This window comes from Alexandromys fortis, unplaced genomic scaffold (assembly GCF_014885135.2).
Source record: "Alexandromys fortis isolate MF-2015 unplaced genomic scaffold, M_Fortis_MF-2015_v1.1 scaffold_4, whole genome shotgun sequence".
NCBI lineage: Eukaryota > Metazoa > Chordata > Mammalia > Rodentia > Cricetidae > Alexandromys > Alexandromys fortis.
In genome coordinates, this window is record NW_026067944.1 from 5,498,020 (window position 1) to 5,512,360 (window position 14,341).

The following is a 14,341-nucleotide window of genomic DNA, read 5'->3' on the forward strand; positions in this document are numbered from 1 at the left end:
TCATAACACTGGTTCAATCTGTATTCACACCACCACAGAATATAAGCTTATGCATGAGCAATTTTGGGGGGTGTTTACGGCAACCTTTGGGGGGGTGGTCCATTAAACTATATTAGTCTGGAAGAAATCCACAGGTTCTCATCCTCTGTGGAAACAAAAGAAGAACCTCTTTTACAAAGCAAGACATCCTTAAACCCAAATTCTGAAGTAAGATACCTTTATAATATACATGCTGGTTTAGCTTAGTAGCCCATACAATGAAATATCTCTCTGTACTTAGTTCCTTCATAGTCAAAAAAAAGTCAAAGAAAACACAATAATATACATAATACAGGCTCTCTGTGAATTTTCCATCTTTGCGTGGTTTATTTTTCTTTATTCCTTTTAATCTATGACTGTCTTTACACTGTCTCTTTAAAGACTTTTTTAAATGATTTGCTTCTTTTCCAACTCTCTGTACTTTTTCTTCTCTCCCCCAAGTCTACATACAATTATCCAACACTGTGACCCATTTAGAGGTCTTTTTTTAATCTATATTTGTCTTTATTGCATATCTGTAATTATTTTCCGACCAGAAGCACTTCTTAAAATGTTAAGCACTTAAGAATCTAAGCTACAGCATTGCTAAGGTATTTACAGTATTTCCTACTTGCTCTGTACAGTCCAACATAGCACAGGAGGTCTGTTCACTGCCTCTGAGCTGTGCACACCATCCCAGAGCGGGTCTATGTGGAGCCATTAAGCAGTTGTATGCACTTTCTGTTTTCTTAGGCAATATATGATTCTGGAGTCTTTTATGGAGTTGAAGAATTTATACTTATAGTTTTCCTTAGATATGATAAAAGATAATTAGATATAAATATTGTAATTATAATTCTTACTTGATACCATTTTGTTATATGTAATTTTACTGTGTTAAAGTTAAAACCTTCTTTTTCATTTAAACAGAAAAGGGGAGATGATGCGGAATTCCCCTCTGTATGCTGTGAATATCATTGGTTAATAAAGGAACTGCTTTGGGCCTATAGCAGAGCTATAGGAGAACAGAGCTGGTTGTGGAAAACTAAGCAGAATGCTGGGAAAAAGGAGGCAGAGTCAGAAGCCATGTAGCCCCTGCCAGAGACAGATGCCAGAGGGAACTTTATCCGGTAAGCCACAACCAAGTGGCGATACACAGATTATTGGAGATGGGTTAAATTAAGAAATAAGAGTTAGCCAATAACAAGCTAGAACTAATGGGCCAAGCAGTGATTTAATTAATATAGTTTGTGTGATTATTTTGGTTCTGGGTGACCGGGACAAACAAGCAACCTCCTCCTACATGTGTTATTAATTTCTCAGTTTGCATAAAATTAAGAGAGAATAAATGAAACGACAGACAGGACACTGACTTGTCTCTATATATTTATGCAGAAAATGGGCAATCAACTGGAATCCAAAACTGATGAGAATATACAAACTTGGGAGACATGAACTATAAAATACATAATCTCTCAAAGACAGGAACCACAAAGTAGAAAGCAGTGATTAAATTTTAGCAGTGTGACAAAAACAGATGTTTTATTAAACACTAAATCTTCTATACTATATAGCCCATAAGAATATTTTACACACACACACACACACACACTTACTTTCCAGGCTCCTAGAAGTCATATCCAATAGCTATGCCTTTTTCTGTTTCCTTCAGTGATTCATGTTGAGCAAAAGAACAACTCCCTAGAAACTTAAATTCCTGAATGTTCACTATAAAAAAAATTAAAAGGGTTAGGAAGTTAATAGGAAGGGTCAATGCCAGGGCACAGTGGCACAGGGCTTTATTCCCAGCACTTGGAGGCAGCAGGCAGATCTTTGAGAGTTCCTGTGGCCAGTCTGTCTACAAAGTGAGTTCCAGGAGAGCTAACACTATGTAGAAAGACCCTTAAGACCCTTTACAAATACAAGAAACAAAACAAATAAGACACGGAGGAGGAGGCAGAAGAGAAGAAGGAAGAGGAAGAAGAAAGAGGAGGAGGAGAAGAAGGAAAGAGGCATAGGCTGTGGAAGGAGATGCCCTGGAAAATGATCTTACTTTTCCACTCTCTTTTTCTTTAATTGTGGCCACCACAATCTGCATAGCTGCCCCTGACAGGCATTTTATCATGATATAAGCAAGCCCCAAAACAACAGGGCCAACCAACTCTGGACTGCAGGGGCCAATGCAAACCTTTCCTGATTTTAATTTGTACAAATAGAAGCTGGACTACAAGGAACTATTTCAAATCAAAATGAAATTGTAAAAGACAAACAGAAAAACAGAAATTTCACAAAAAGAATCAAAAATTTCTATAAGAACTCAAATAGATAACCAAATAGTTTACTAATGGTAGCATGATTAAGCTGTGGTATGTTCAGAAACACAAAAGGTTGACCACAAACGAGTTTTACCAAAATATTCACAGACTAGCTATTGAAGAAAACATTTTCAACCTTACAAAATATACCTTTCAAAAGAACTGTGGCAAAGATCACACGTAGTACAGGACAAAACATTTCCTACATATAACAAGGAACAATGCAAGAATGCCAGGTCAATATATTTTTTTTCTGGAGGCTCAGAGACTGCAATCAAACAGCAAGGGAAAAAATCAGAACACACATACACATAGCAGAAAAAAAAACATACAGGAAGGTTTAAAAATTTAAAAAAAAACTCATTGGGCAAAGCCTATGCAAAAATCGATTATAATCTATCTGCCAAAGAACAATTAAAACACAAACATAAAAAATGCCATCTAGAATAGTATAAAAAATCAACTCTAATAAATGACACACCAAGTCTATAAATGATATGCCATTAAGAAATTAGAATCTAAATTAATGGGAAAAATGTAGTGAGTTATTACATTAAGAGAGTCCTTAAGAGTCTATGCACTCAGAATTGATCTCTATAATCAATACAGTTCTACTCAAAACTCCTACCTAGTTTTTGGTCTAACTGTACATAGAACACTAGAATTGTACATGGAGATGCAAAAACAGAGAACAGCCAAAACGTTCTTTAAACAAAAAGACTGCAGAAAAACTTCCCCAACCTATTTCAAAGCATGTTCTTAAGACATGGTATTTGTGGCATTATATAGAGTAAGAGTGGAACAGAGGAGGTGAAAAACCAAGCCACTCAGGTATGGTCAACTTTCCAGAAGGAAATCATTAACTCAAAAATCATGGATCATCTTTTCAAACCAAAGGTGTTTGGACAATTCACATGAAGTGAACCTTGAAAATCTGTTTAGAGCATAAGTTAATAATACAAAATTTATGATATTTTCATACATATATGATGAATCTTATTATACCTCAGAGCACATATGCAAAAAATATTTTTACTCAAATTAGTAAGAAAAGTAACATAAAAGACAACATGGAAAGTACACAAAGAATTTCTAAAACTCAAAATCAAAAAGGGAAATAACCCAGGTAACAGTATGACAAATGGAGCCAATAAGACGGCTCAGCAGGTAAGATGTTTGTTCCCTAAGCCTGACAACCTAACTTCAGACCCCAGAATCACTCCACAAATTGTCCATCTGGTTTCCTTATGCATGTATGCCATGTGGGAATCCGAACACACACACACACACACACACACACACACACACACACACACACACTGGGGGAGGGGGAAGGAGGAAAGGGAGGGAGGGAGAGGGAGGAGACTGAAATTAAATTTAAATAAATGTAAAAGAAATAGGCAAATTGAAAGTGCCAAGGAAGTAGGAAAAGGGAGGAAAGGAGGGGAGAAAAGTAGGAGAGGCCCTAATCAGTCAGTCGCCCATATCTTTGGATATTAAGGTTCCAGACCTCTACCTGCTCCCCCAGAAAAGGAAGGAATACAGGGCACATCATCTACAACACATCATCCTCCCTCCAATCCTGCACATCATGAGGTGTGCCCGCTAGCCCCAATGAAGCTCAACATAAGTTACTGGTAAGATTCATCAGTCAATGTTCCTGCTGACCTAGAACCACATCACATAGCATGGGACCATGTGACCAGAAAGAGCAACTCTGTGGGTATCCCCAGGGCCCTGCCCCTGCCTCACAACCCAGACAATACAGTTGAAATTGGCCGCCGGTAGGCTGTTGTCACCTGCCCAGCAACAGCTCTGAATGAACTCAAGTCCACTGGTGCCCTCCCTCTTATGGCAGCCACCAAAGGGAGCCTCAGTTCGTCTAGTTCTACAGTCCTATCACTAGCCTGAAGCTGATGCTCCCCTAGGTAGGAAACAGGTAAGTTAGTTCAGGAAGTGTGCATGCCGCAGAATGTCTGCTGACTCCAGACAGGCTGTGCTGAGCTGCAACTACCGCTCACACAGTCCTTAGAGCTACTTCTCGTCTACATTCCACCCTCTCTCCCAGCACAGCACTGTGGGATTTCTTAGAGGCTTCGGGGACTTTTGCTGAGATCTCCAGACCCAGCTCAGAGGCCTTGGAGGGGGACAGAGATGCTCAGTGCTCCAGCCCAGGCTGGTTTTTTACAGCACCTTAAGGAAATAAGGCATCTGATTCTCCATGGACTGTGTCATGAAATTAAACACTAAGTTTTACATACACCATGTACAATTGCTGCTCCCATTGATGTTAACAGAGCATTAAGTCTTTCCTGGTCCTTCTTCACACATCCCTCTATACAGAGCCATCCTACTTCAGTGAGAACTCAGGCCTCAGTTCTACAGCCTCCTACCTGATACCTAATGCTCTTCATATCCCTAATTCTTTTTCACTGAACAGCAACAGTAAAAAATCCAACAGATGCAGCAGGACTTGGTGGTTCAAATCAGCTTTCTACCTTGTTCTCACATGGATCAAAAAGTATAACAGACATCTTTGCCCAATATATCTCTTCACATTTCATCCCATACCTACCATTCTTCCGCTAAGTTCTTTCCAACTTCTACCCCAACTAAACTATGTAAAAAGTTTTATTTGTTTGTTTGCTGTTAGTTTCTTTTGGATAGTGGAAGTTTAAAACACAGTCTCACTAAGTAGCCTAGACTGCTTCTGAGATTGCACACATGTGGCAACGCATCCACTAGGAAAATATTTTATACACTGGTAATAAAATATGCATCATGATTATTTCTAGAGTACATGCACACTCAATTATTAAATAGATGAACTAAGTGTTTGATGAGGCATGATAAAGAAAATGCTTCCTAGTTTTCAGCAATCACCCTTTTTATCAGTCATTAAGGAGTAAAATGGAATCTAAAACTTCATGCTTTGTGTTTCCTTTAACAACTTCTTTAACATTTTACCATTTCAATTGCTGTTACCTGTGATAATGGAAAACTGGGTACTATATCAGAAACAATATTTAAAAGTCATCCTAAATACAATCACCACAAAAGATCTCAGAACCTGTTAGTCATTAAGGAAATGCAAGCTAATATGAGTTTCCACTATACTCAGTAAAATGGCTAAGACATAAAAAAGTAACAAGACCAAGTCCTCAGGAAATAGTACACCGACTGATTCTCAGAGACAGCTGAGAGAATGTATGAGAGTCTGAGTAACAATTTAAGAGGGTACTTTTAACAGATCTACTCCAATATATTTGTCCAAGACAAATACAAATATGTCTGCCTACTCAGTCTTGTTGACTATCATCTATATAGAACAGTGTCACAAAACAAAGAAATCTGGCGGAAAACTAGAAAGAACCAGCAATATACCACCAACATCTCCATGTAGCCACATTTGTGGAAACATTCAACAGCAGAAAAGAAACAAAACTGAAATATGGAAGACATCTTAAGCTCAAAAACATTTTAATAGTGAAAAGAGGATAGATTTTTCACAACAAAGAAAATGTCTACGGTTCCATGCAGAAACCAAAACTAGCCTAAATTTACCTGCCCCAAATCATAGTTATCATGCTGAAAACACAACGCTGCTCTTCAATTAGAAAAGAGCATCCAGTCTAAAGTTTATTCTACAACGCAGTTCTGAATAGCTCACATAAATTAATCTCAGCATCCAAGAGGCCACAGCAAAGGCATCCATAAAGTCTAGCTCGTTTCCTTTAGAGTCACAGAGTGTGAGCTACGGTTCACTGCTGTCGCCCCACATCGAAAGACAGACATATCCCCACAGCATTTTCCTAGCCTGGGAGAAGAACTCAAAATCCAGTTTCTACTGAATGCATATCACTTTTGCACAGAGAACTAAGGACTGTTTGAACTATAATCAAACAAGAAATGGGCCAGCTGGATGACTAGACAGGTAAAAGTGCTTACCTTGCAAGCAAAGGGCCCTAAATTTGATTCCCAGAACCCCTTGCAAAAGTGAAAGGAGAGAGATGACTACAGAGTTGCCCTCTGACCTTCAAATGCTTGCCGGGATACACACCTGCCCGCATTCAAACACACATATCATGTACATACAGACTCACGTCTACTAAGCTGGTGGCCGATGGTGGATGTCAGGCTGAATCGTTTTCTACCTTAGACCTGGAGACTCTTTCTGGACCTGAAGTTCACTGACTCTGTAGGATGGCAGCTAGTGAGCTCCAAGAGTCCATCTTGCCTCTCTCCCCAGTGTTTGGTTACAAATGGGTGCTGCTGTGTTTGGCTTAGACATGGATTCTAGAGATGGAACACAGATTCTCATGTTTGGACAGCAAGCATTTTACTGACTGATCTAGCTTTCCAGTCCTCAGAATGGTATTTCTGGTAAACTTCTTTAAATGGTTTTGAATTGTGGTATTGCATTTAGAAAATATGATTGGTAACCACAAAAGAAGTGTATAAACATGTTTTTTTTTTCTTTTCTTTCCCCCATCCCTCTGTCTGTCTTTCTATGTGTCTGTCTGTCTCTGTCTGTCTGTCTCTCTCTCTCTTTCGCTTTCAGCAGCTATTGTTTAATTTGCTATATACCCAGTTGGCCTTGAATTGAGAGTCTTTATGCCCCAGCTTTCTTACTGATGGGCATGCCTACATAATTAACATTTTCCTTATGGCAAATTAATTGGATTTTCTCTGACAACTGCTTTTGTTTTAATGCACTGAGCGAACACTGATACGCTTTTTGAATAACCTATTTTCTTGATCTTTTAAATTGAAGAGGATATTTATATTATTATATTTATATTATATTATCCTCATGCATAAATGCTTGCTTAGCTCCCCTAAACACTCAGATCTGAAGAAGTTTTTCATGTTTACACACAGCTTAAAGCTTAAGAAGAAGACTTACGAGACATTTAGTGAGTTGTGCAAGGTCACAGAAGGGTGACTTAGGCCTAGTCCACATCCTGTCCTTTTTGTCTACTGCTTCTTTTCCTAGCGCAGGTGGTTTTTCAAGCTCTCGTTGTTTCTCAATAACTGAATGTCAGTCTTTACTCAGGAAGCGAAGCCCTCGCTGTGCTTGCTTTCCTTCTAAGAAACATTCCTTTACAAAGTCATTTGTCAAACATTTACTGGGTCCTACTGCGTGCAGGAACAAGTCCAAGCCCTATTGAGTAACAGTGTAGGCAACCCACTCACCAGGATGCTTTCAAGTATGGGAAGCCCTGCTCAACTAGAAGCACCTTGTTTACTGGGAGAAAGTTCCCAGTCCTCCCCTAAGGAACCTGCATGGGGAACTTGAATTTAGGTATCAAATTTCTTTGGAGATCTAAAGATCCCCCAGGGAGGTAAATATCCATCACAAGGGTTGAAGAAAGTAAGCAGGGGTTCAGCTGTACTCTGTGTACTGCCAATTGCTCACCTGAAACATCTCAACCTCAGAAAATCCACTCTCGCAGATTCCAGTATTTCCAAACTCCTTGGGCAAACTTCACTGATTAAGCAGAGAATAGGAGAGGGGAATACACAGTCCCTGTACTTGTTATTACATTGTTACTAGTTACTTAGTAGGTGAACAAAACACTTAAAGTTTTGGGGACTGTAGCTTTAAAAAATAACAATCTTACAGCTCTTTATAGTAAAAGAGGGAAAAAAACTTAAAAACATAAACAGTCATTACAACAACTATTATAATAGCCACTTTTCCTTAACATTTGTCAACAAACCTACATACTCTTTAGAAAAGAGAAATCAAGTTAAAATTCTGTCCACCCAGTAGTGTGCTCCAAAGATGCCCTCCCTTTTCCTGACAGCCCATGAAGCTTCTAAAGAAAATCAGTTTCACTTTTGTTTCTTCTTAAGTATGAAGCCCACGTCCTACTTCCTAGAACCAAGTAAGTATACTTCCTAGTTCCTAGCATAGTTTTAAGACTTCAACTTTGAATTAGATTGTTTCGAGCACTTGTAAGCATATTGTTTGAACCTGTTCTATTACTGGTTACAAAGTAACAGTGGATTAACAAGGGAAAGAAACACATTTAAGAAACTATAGATTTAAGTCAGTTGGTAGAGTTCTTGCCTTGCATGCATGAGACCCTGGGTTCAATCCCCAATACCATTAAAAGTAAATACGATGGATGAGTAAAACTGTATGATGCTGCTCTAAAAACAGTTCCCAATGTCAATGAAATAATGTAACATACTTAACATGTGCTAAAAAAAAAACATCATCATAACATGAATATATTAAACTAGAGAATATTCTCTTTGGGAAGAGGAAGCTCATTAAACAAGAATATCAGACTTGACAACTAAGATCACTCCTGGTAATTTGATTCTTGATTCTACAGTTTTATGTATAGAGTTCAGATAAAGATAGTTATCTGACTCTATGCAAAGTAGTTAGTAAAAATGAACAATAATGACAAAAACCACAAACAATAAGTTCCTTGCCATTTTCATGTTTAAGAGAAGCAAAGAATAGCAACATTTCCCACTTTGAAATAAAGAAATCTTAAAATATAAAAAACTAGAAACAAAATGATACTGAGTCTATTGCTCAGTATTCCGAAGATCACGTGACCTAGTCATCACTCCAGCAAATACTCCAGATCAAAATCTAAAGATTATAGTGTTCAAGATACAACATACAAGAGTAGAAGGCTGACTGTTTTGTCCATTATTCAGTCTTGAATTGTTCTTCCACAAAGACATTACAGTCTACAATAATCTTAGTTTACAAGTAAGATCAACTAATATGGACTTCAAACCCAACTTTAGCAGAAGTGCCTGAAACAACAAAGCACTGTCGTTGCTTCCCAAAATTCTCCAACATCTTCAATTATCGCAAGAAGTATGAAAGCTAAAACTATTCTGAGGACAAAAAAAAAAAAATAGCAGGCTGTCGGCACATAATTGGTCTATTTTAGTACAACAGGCCTTCCTTTAAAGACAGGCACAGGTACACTGCAAGTATGGAGTGTCAAAAACTACAGCAGGGTGTGGCACCCATTACTCACACAGCTGAGCCAAACATGGCTTTGGCTGTTCACTGTAAACCTAATTGCTTCTACAATTCGAATACGACTAAGCCATCGTTTCCCTTGTGCTCGGAATGCTCTTCACAGCAATAAGCGGGGAGGCAGAACAAGTCAACCAACTCCTCTTCAGGGAGGGCAGGCATATGGGGCAAGCTATGATGGAGCATTTAAAATTCTTCAAGCAAAATCTAGAATAGCAAGATGCTCTTCCAAAAGTAAGATGTGACGATCCCCCTTGAGTGTTTAAGCTGATTTCAGAGTAAAGGGTGAACGAACGGGAGAGCAAGGTCAAACTTAGGGGACAAAAGATCTCAATAACGGCCATAAAGGTCTCTCTTAGTGAGAGATAGTTTCAATGTTCAGAAGAAAAAGAAAGAAAGAAAAAAGTGTAATAACCAACCAAACCCTCTATTTGTCTAGAGTCCATCCTGGGTGTTTGTACCTGACCTGGAAGGCAGGTAACTCGGTTTGGGAGATTTTTTTTTTCTTTTTTTAAGATCAGTAGGCCTGGAATAACACCACCTCCGAAAGAGAAACTGTCCAAAGGGGGGTGACAAGTGACATTCTTGTGGAAGAAAGGGGACTGGGAAAGGAAGCGAAGGGGGAAAAGTTTAATTACAAAGCCTGGCAGAGAACTGGAGGAATGTGAGGGTCACTCTGGGGACGCGGCACCGTCGGTTACGGTTACGGGGCGAGCGATCTGCAGGAGGGAGTGGACCGGGAGCCTCTCGCTACACATCCCGCTCCGCACACAGCCCCGCGGGACCGAGCGCGACGCCCCGGGGTGGCCAAGCCGGGCGGGGGAAGCCACGCGGCCCGTCGAGGAGCGGCGAGCAGCCCGCGCCTCACCTTCTGCGCCGTGCTCTGCTGCAGCACATTCTGCTCCACGGTCATGGCCCCCGCGGCGGTCCCGCCTGCCGTGCACTGCCGGGCCCGGGACAGTGGCGCGGACGGCCCGGGAGGACGGCGCCCCCGCCAGCCGGGCGCGAAGGCGGTGACGGCGGTGGCGGCGGCGGGCGGACGCGGGCCCCGCGGGCAGGCGGCGGCGGCGGCGGCGGCGAGAGGCTGCCGGAGAGCGCCACCGCGGCCGCCTCAGGTCCTCCGCGCCCCCCTCCTCAGCGCCGCTCGTCCGCGGCGGCCCGGCCCATGTGCGCAGGAGAGGGAGAGCGCGAGCGGGCGAGCGAGCGGGGCCGCGTCACGCGTTCGCACTCGGCGGCTTCGCCGGGACGGCTCCCGGGCACCACTGCGGGCCGGTGGCGGCGAGCGGACGGAGGGAGCGGCCGGCCAGAATGGCGCTGTCCTCCAGCCGCCGCGACTCCGCCTCCCGCCACGCCCCGCCCCCGCACGGCCCCGCCCCGCCCGTCCTAGCCCTACATTGTGACCTACGGCGGGGTGGGGAGGGGCTCTGTTGCTGCCCCGCCCCCTGGAGGGCCCCGCCTGCCGTCTAGGTCCCGCCCATCGCGCGGGTCGGCCTCCCAGAACCGCCCATCCGGCAGGTGACTGTCTGTGGGCTTGTGGCTTTGGTTAAACTCTGACATTCTAGCCTTGGGCTGGTTTACCAGCTCTCCCTCTTTCACAAAGTCTCCAAAATAAACAATGTCCCTCTCTACCTGTAAGGCCCCCAAACCTGGCTGGGCCCAGAATTCCAGCTACTTCCTATGTCACCCACGCCTTTCTAGGAATTTCACAAGCAATGAACCTGCTGGAAGAAAAAAAAAAAAAAAGTCAAATAAGCGGAGTGCTGTTAGAAGTCCTTCTTGGGTGTACTTTTCTCCTTAACTAATCGTTACATACATCAGCATTGACATTCTGTGTCTATTTCATGTACCGGAATGCGTGCCAGTCACTGCTAGACTCTGGGGATTTAAAGTTTATTTACTGAAGAGAATATAAATGAATAGACATAAGGCAAACAACATTATAAAAGAATCACTGCCTAGGTGATGTATAATTCTAATATCCCTGTTGCCAAATTAAACAAACGATTAACTACATGTGTGGGATAGTCTACTGTAAACGGTATTGTAAGAAAAGCCTAACAATGAAAAAGCAACATAGAGACAATAAAGTATCTCCAACTGCACCAGCTACCCTAGCAACAAAAGCGAAGGTGCAGCCCAGAGAAGGGTAGAGTGGTGAGTGCATGGTCGCAAATACAATACACATACAAACCGGGATATAATTTAATCCATGACGAGGAAAGTAAGCTTGGTCAAGGAAGGCCGATGAATTACAAATTATTACTTTATTAGTGGTCCTACACCCTTGCTAGAATATAAATTTGTGAAATGGTTGGAAGCGAAGAATTTCAGGGATAACTCTAGAATTCCAGAACATGGACCGTTTCTAAGAACACTGAGTGAGACCCAGGGAGCATGGGTCTGTCTGAGAATGCACTAGAGCTACTTCACAGTTGAAGAACACAATTCGGTTTCTCCTCATTCACAGAGCAGCTTCATGGTTCTCCCTACGATAGAGAGCTTTACAAAGTCAACTTCTTCCATTTGTAACTGAGACCAAAGATACATCTTAACAGCAGAGAGTATGGAGCCACAAGGCTCTTTCTTTGATCTTCAGCATCACTGTACCAACAACGTTAAAATTAGTGATAACAAAGCTATTCAAGATGTGTTTTTTTTTTTAAACGCCAGATGTTAAACTTTAATTTCAGGAATTTGACAGTACAATGATCTCAAAGCTCCATTCTTTGGTGTTAGTTTTTTTTTTTAAGTCCCTAGACAGATAAATAAAAGTTTGATGGCCCACTTAGGGCATTTGTTTATAGCTCGTTTCTGAAGGTTTCTTGCTCTATGTTTTTTTTAGCACACTGTCAACTGTCCAAATACAGGATTTTGCCATAAAAATTTCAGGTTAATATATGTGTGTTTCTTCTAGAAAAGCTGCAGTTGTAGTAAATGGAGAACAGAAATTTGAGAATGGAATGAATTAGCATAAAAACCCACTTTGAGGACTGACTCATCTTCAAAGTTCACGCACCTGGCAGTTTTGGTCTTCACACATTCGCTTTACTAGGCAAGGTTAGCAGGACCTGTGGATTCACGGGACATTACTTAAGAACTCCTTGACTCCTGTATTACTCTGTGTTATTGATATTCTGGTGAAAAGATAATTTGATAGATGTCATCTGAAAGTAAAGTATAGCCTTTTGTCATGCTGTAGTTTGAGATTTTCTCATCAAAAACATACAGTCTTGATGTCCAGGACAACAGCATTGGGAAGTAGGGCCTAAAACATAAAGTTTCTACCATCGTGAGTTAATAACGTTACTAAGAAATAAATTATTATTGTGGTTATTATGAAAGAACAAGATTCTTCCCCTCTTTCTGACCTATCTCATGACTACACACACACACACACACACACACACACACCACACTTTCTTCCATGAGATGATGCATCAAGAAGGTCACTAGTAGATCTAGGCTGAGCCCTCCATCCTAGACTACTTAGACTCTGGGGCTATAAGCCAACAAATTCTGTTGGATACATAATTTACCAGTCTCAGGTGCTCTATCATATAAGCACAAAATAGATTAAGGACAAACCCCCAAATACTTTTTTATTGAGAAAAATAACAATGTTTCTAACAACATTCATTATTATATTTTGTGTGCCCATGTGTAAAACAAGATATTGTTCTTCTATCCTAACTATACATTTTTCTTTGTTTAGACAAGGTTTAAGATCAACTTCTGGACACTAAGAGTCTACTATGTTGCCAAAGATATTTCTAAGACATTCCTAAGAAAAAAGAGTTCGGTTCATAATGTACATTTGAAGGATAAAAGACTCAAGTCTATATTAAGAGTATTAGAATTCTTCTCCTTCTTTAGATACACTGATCTAGAGCAGGTGCATCCCCACCTAAAGCAAGCAATAAGCAGATGTGTTACAAAGAGGTTCTGTGATGTCACAAGGACACTGTTAGAAGACAGACTGCTCATAGATGAGCTGGGAAGAGTACTGTCCACCTCACACAGGCTCAAATGCATGTTACATCAAATGAGCAGCCAAGAAGCTTATTTATAGGTAGTTCTGTGGTCCTAACAGCCTGGCCATACAAGTCTAATAGCAAATCATGTCACTGCTAGTGTCTCTAGCGATCAATAGTACCTGTCTTGGTACTGCATCTGTATATTAGAACCTCTGTTAGTACTAGTTCACTATACTAGTTCCTCTGTTAGTACTGTATCACTATACTAGTATCTCCATTAGTACTATCTTAGTATACTAGTACCTCCATTAGTACTATCTTCGTATACTAGTAACTCCATTAGTACTATCTTAGTATACTAGTTCCTCTGCTGGTACTGTGTCACTATACTAGTACCTCCATTAGTACTATCTATCTTAGTATACTAGTTCCTCCATTAGTACTATTTTAGCATACTAGTGCCTCTGCTGTACTGTGTCACTATACTAGAATTTGCATAACAAATGACCACAAACTGGGGTTTCTAGACAAAAGGAATGGATGTTTTTACTGTCCTGAGGGATAGAAATCTAGAAGCAGAGATCAGACTGGATATAAGATTTTTGCTGCTTCTCTGCTTAGCTTTCAGATGGTCACTTTCTGTGTTCACATAAGCCTACCATGCCTACATCTTTCCCTAGTACACCAGTTATCTTAATGGTCCCTGGTGAACAGTCACACATTTGAACTTATATACAGAATTTATCCCAAAGACATTTAGATCTAAAATAAGAAGGTCTAGCACTTCAATATATAATCTTCTGGGAATTCACTCCATTCAAAACAGCCATGTTCAATATGCTTCCTTTATTTCTACACACCATACCTTTGTGTCTTCAAATATTCTTTGCCTGTCCAATCCATAACTACTTAGATTGGTAAGAATTGTATTGTCACATGAAAGGGTACCCACTCTATGCCTTTTAAAAAAAATCAGTATTGACAGTTCCACTGGAATAGTTTTGTTGGAGAACATA

General features: G+C 40.8%; 1 protein-coding gene across 4 annotated transcripts in view; it reads right to left on the bottom strand.

Moving 5' to 3' along the window:
- The window catches only part of Usp25 (ubiquitin specific peptidase 25), a 102,900-nt gene extending 92,515 nt beyond the window's left edge, over positions 1-10,385 (bottom strand). For all 4 annotated transcript variants that reach the window (XM_050148789.1, XM_050148791.1, XM_050148788.1 and 1 more), the window contains exon 1: positions 10,220-10,385. In XM_050148789.1, coding sequence (XP_050004746.1) covers positions 10,220-10,264 — 45 coding nt within the window. In that variant the 5' untranslated portion in view covers positions 10,265-10,385. The remainder of the gene's footprint in view (positions 1-10,219) is intronic.
- Positions 10,386-14,341: the final 3,956 nt, after the last annotated feature.